Here is a 3,021-nt window from a genome sequence, read left to right as displayed (position 1 = left end):
TGAAGTCCAGACATTATTTCACAAGAATCATGATTTCATCTTAAACTCACATCTTTAACTAACCGTCCACAGTTTCTGCTGTAGGAACATAAATGACTGTTCAATATTCAGCCTTGTTTTGTTGTGCATAATGAAACCGAAAAAAGCAGTAACTTTGCTCTAGAATGGCAATAGCAATTTTGCGCACAGAACATTTCACTATATGTAAACTGAACAGAAAAACAAGTCAGAGAAAAATAAAGAAATAGTTATGTTGCATGAGAACCAACTGTTGAAAAATTAAGATAAACAATGTGACCATGGCATCTCTGCTCTGAGACCTGTAGGCATACTGTGAAAGGTCAAGGAGATGCACAGTTTACCTTAGATTTAGTGATATTAGCATTCTCATTGTGACTAATATGACTAAAAGATGCTGTGTATAGAAAGACCTAATGAAAAACTAAAAAGTCATCAAATGTCAACTTAGTTAGCATTATTTAAAACTATCATAATGGAGTACATTCGCTGACTTTGTTTCTTTTAGGAAAATAAGAGGACCAAAGTAGTCATACTGATTGTTTCTTGGCTTTCTTGGAGGGATATTTCTTTATATAATATCGTTACTTCGCAAACACTGGTAACAACAATAATTATAATATGTTTTAATCTCACTGAACACAGCTTTTTATTTAACAGTGTGTTTTTCTACAAGACACAGTAAGCCTTTATCAGATGTTCTGTGGTTGTACTCTGTGGGAACTTTTTGTTAACCAGTCAATGTAAAATTAAGTCAGCATGAGGCAGTTATTTTGGTTTTGGTGAGGAAACAAAGAAGTGCAATGAGTCACATGACGTACATGTCAAAAATTATGAAATGCACTTGCAGAGCTACCCGTTGTGGCGACACCTTGCGGCGAGGGAGCAGATAAAAGTAGTTCCTGATTTAAACTAAGGGAACAGTATAAAAGCCCTGATGTCAAAGCTGTTAAGCATCTTCTCACTGGAAACCTGAAGCTACTGGGTGGTGCTGTCAAGAAATAAGACAAGACATTCAACAAAAGGTTTGCTGCAAAAACAGTTTATCTTCTTTTCTTTTCTTTAATAAACTGTCAATCACTTTGGGTCTTCTGTTTTTTAAAGAGATTCTGAATATCACCATGAAGCTGCTGACTGTGTCTGCACTTCTTTGTGCAGTGATGGTTGTGACCACTGTTGCTGGTGAGAATTGCAGTATTATTTATTAAAGTCATCATCTTCTGTTTTAATTTGCCCTGCTTTTCTAGATGGAAGATGCAGAGGGATCAATTCAGTCACGTCAGTCAGAATATTACTGATTTTCCCCCAAACTTGTCTCATTTCTGCCATGCTAAACAGGAGAATGATATGTCAATATTATATATTTTTTTAGCTACATTTGTAGGAGAAAGAGTGTGTTTTTTTAAGAGTTAGTCATTCATAAAATTAGTTTCATGTACATATAAATACATTTATACAAAAAAAAACCCCAAGAAAAACACAAATTGCTTTTACTAAAGTATTCTTTGCTCGTCTTCAGGACAGCATCTTATCGTCAAGAGATTCCGGCACTGGTATTTTGGTTGGAGTAGGTACGGAAACCGATACTTCCGCTACTTTCCCTTTCACTATACTTGGGCGGAAGCTCAGGTAAACAGTTATTTGGATTTACTATTTACTCTTTCTCTGTTTGCTAATTTTTTTTCTGAAGTCTTGCTTTGTTAAATCCCAAATCTTGAAATTTCTGGTGCCTGTTGATCTCCACTACAGAGACACTGTCAGTCCATGCATGCAAACCTGGCATCTGTACACAGCCTTGGAGAGTACCGCAAGATTCAGAGGGTCATATATCGTTCCACTCACAGTTACCCAGTTACATGGATTGGAGGCTCTGATGCTCAACAGGTATACTACTCATAATTATGCATGGTCTGACAGTTAGAAAGATTACTCTAGCCATAGAGAATTGGGCTTTGAAAAACAGTCTCTCTAAAAACAAGCTACATGCTATGAATATTCAATAATGTTTTATTGTCGATTTTATTGCTTTTTCTAGGAGCGTTATTGGTTTTGGATTGATGGAACTCCTTTTACATACGCATACTGGTGTCGTGGAGAGCCTAACAACATTGGGCGCAGAGAGCACTGCCTACACATGAACTGGACAGGTGAATCCTCAAATGAAAGTATAATTCTATGAATATTGAGGGGAAAATGTTGTCAAAGTATCCACGATTTCCCAAATAATTCTCATTTAGTAACAAGACAGCTGTTGTATTTTTTATTTTTATTTTTTTATCAAATCAAACTTGTTTTTTAAACAACAATTACACAGTGTTGTGTTTTCCACAAATTTAATTTTTTTATTTTAATTTCTTTTAGTATAGATTTGTATGTGTGTAAATAATTATGGTTTCAATTAATGTCAATGTTTGCTGCTTGCAGGACTGAAGTGTATGAATGACAAATCCTGTAACTATCGATACCCATTTGTCTGCGTCAAGAAAAGAAGATAACTCCTTGTCTGACGTGAAGCTATAGTTCACCAAACAAAGAAGCAAATAATCTCAATTACCCCGGAAGAATCCTTTTTATATCTTTACTCCTTTTATTTCGCTGTAATGCTACATAAGGAATGAATCGGCAAACGCCGTAACCTGGAGCTGGGTTGTCTCTTTTAATAGCATCAAAATGAATGTGTAATGGAAAGAATGCTTTTAGCAAAACTTCACTCGACTGCATGAACTCTTCTCTCTCGCCTCCATTATTAAACTCTTAAGCATTGAATCAAATTGGTCTGTGAGTCATTGTTGTATGTTATATTTTCATTGGTCTACTGCCAAACATGAAAGAAATCCATGTGTAAACATCCTGATTTTCAAATAAAAGCACATTTTTATGTGCATATTTCATTAAATGGAACAACATTCACCCCTTTTTCAGATTTAGGTGACTTTCTTTGCAGCTTACCCACACAACCTATTTACACAATCAAACAACACAAAACCTATTTCCGTCTGTTCT

At 35.4% G+C, this 3,021-nt stretch overlaps 1 protein-coding gene across 1 annotated transcript; it reads left to right on the top strand.

Annotated features, from left to right (window-relative positions):
* Positions 1-1,139: 1,139 nt before the first annotated feature.
* LOC146390079 (ladderlectin-like) lies at positions 1,140-2,768 on the top strand. The gene is made up of 5 exons (XM_084920364.1): positions 1,140-1,200; positions 1,538-1,647; positions 1,768-1,902; positions 2,054-2,165; positions 2,443-2,768. Exons 1-5 carry the CDS (start codon positions 1,140-1,142, stop codon positions 2,511-2,513), a joined length of 489 nt encoding a protein of 162 aa, XP_084776490.1. The 3' UTR covers positions 2,514-2,768.
* Positions 2,769-3,021: the final 253 nt, after the last annotated feature.

Source organism: Perissodus microlepis, chromosome 3, assembly GCF_051167445.1.
Source record: "Perissodus microlepis isolate ML-2025 ecotype Zambia chromosome 3, ASM5116744v1, whole genome shotgun sequence".
Lineage (NCBI taxonomy): Eukaryota > Metazoa > Chordata > Actinopteri > Cichliformes > Cichlidae > Perissodus > Perissodus microlepis.
This window is presented reverse-complemented; position numbering and strand designations above follow the sequence as displayed.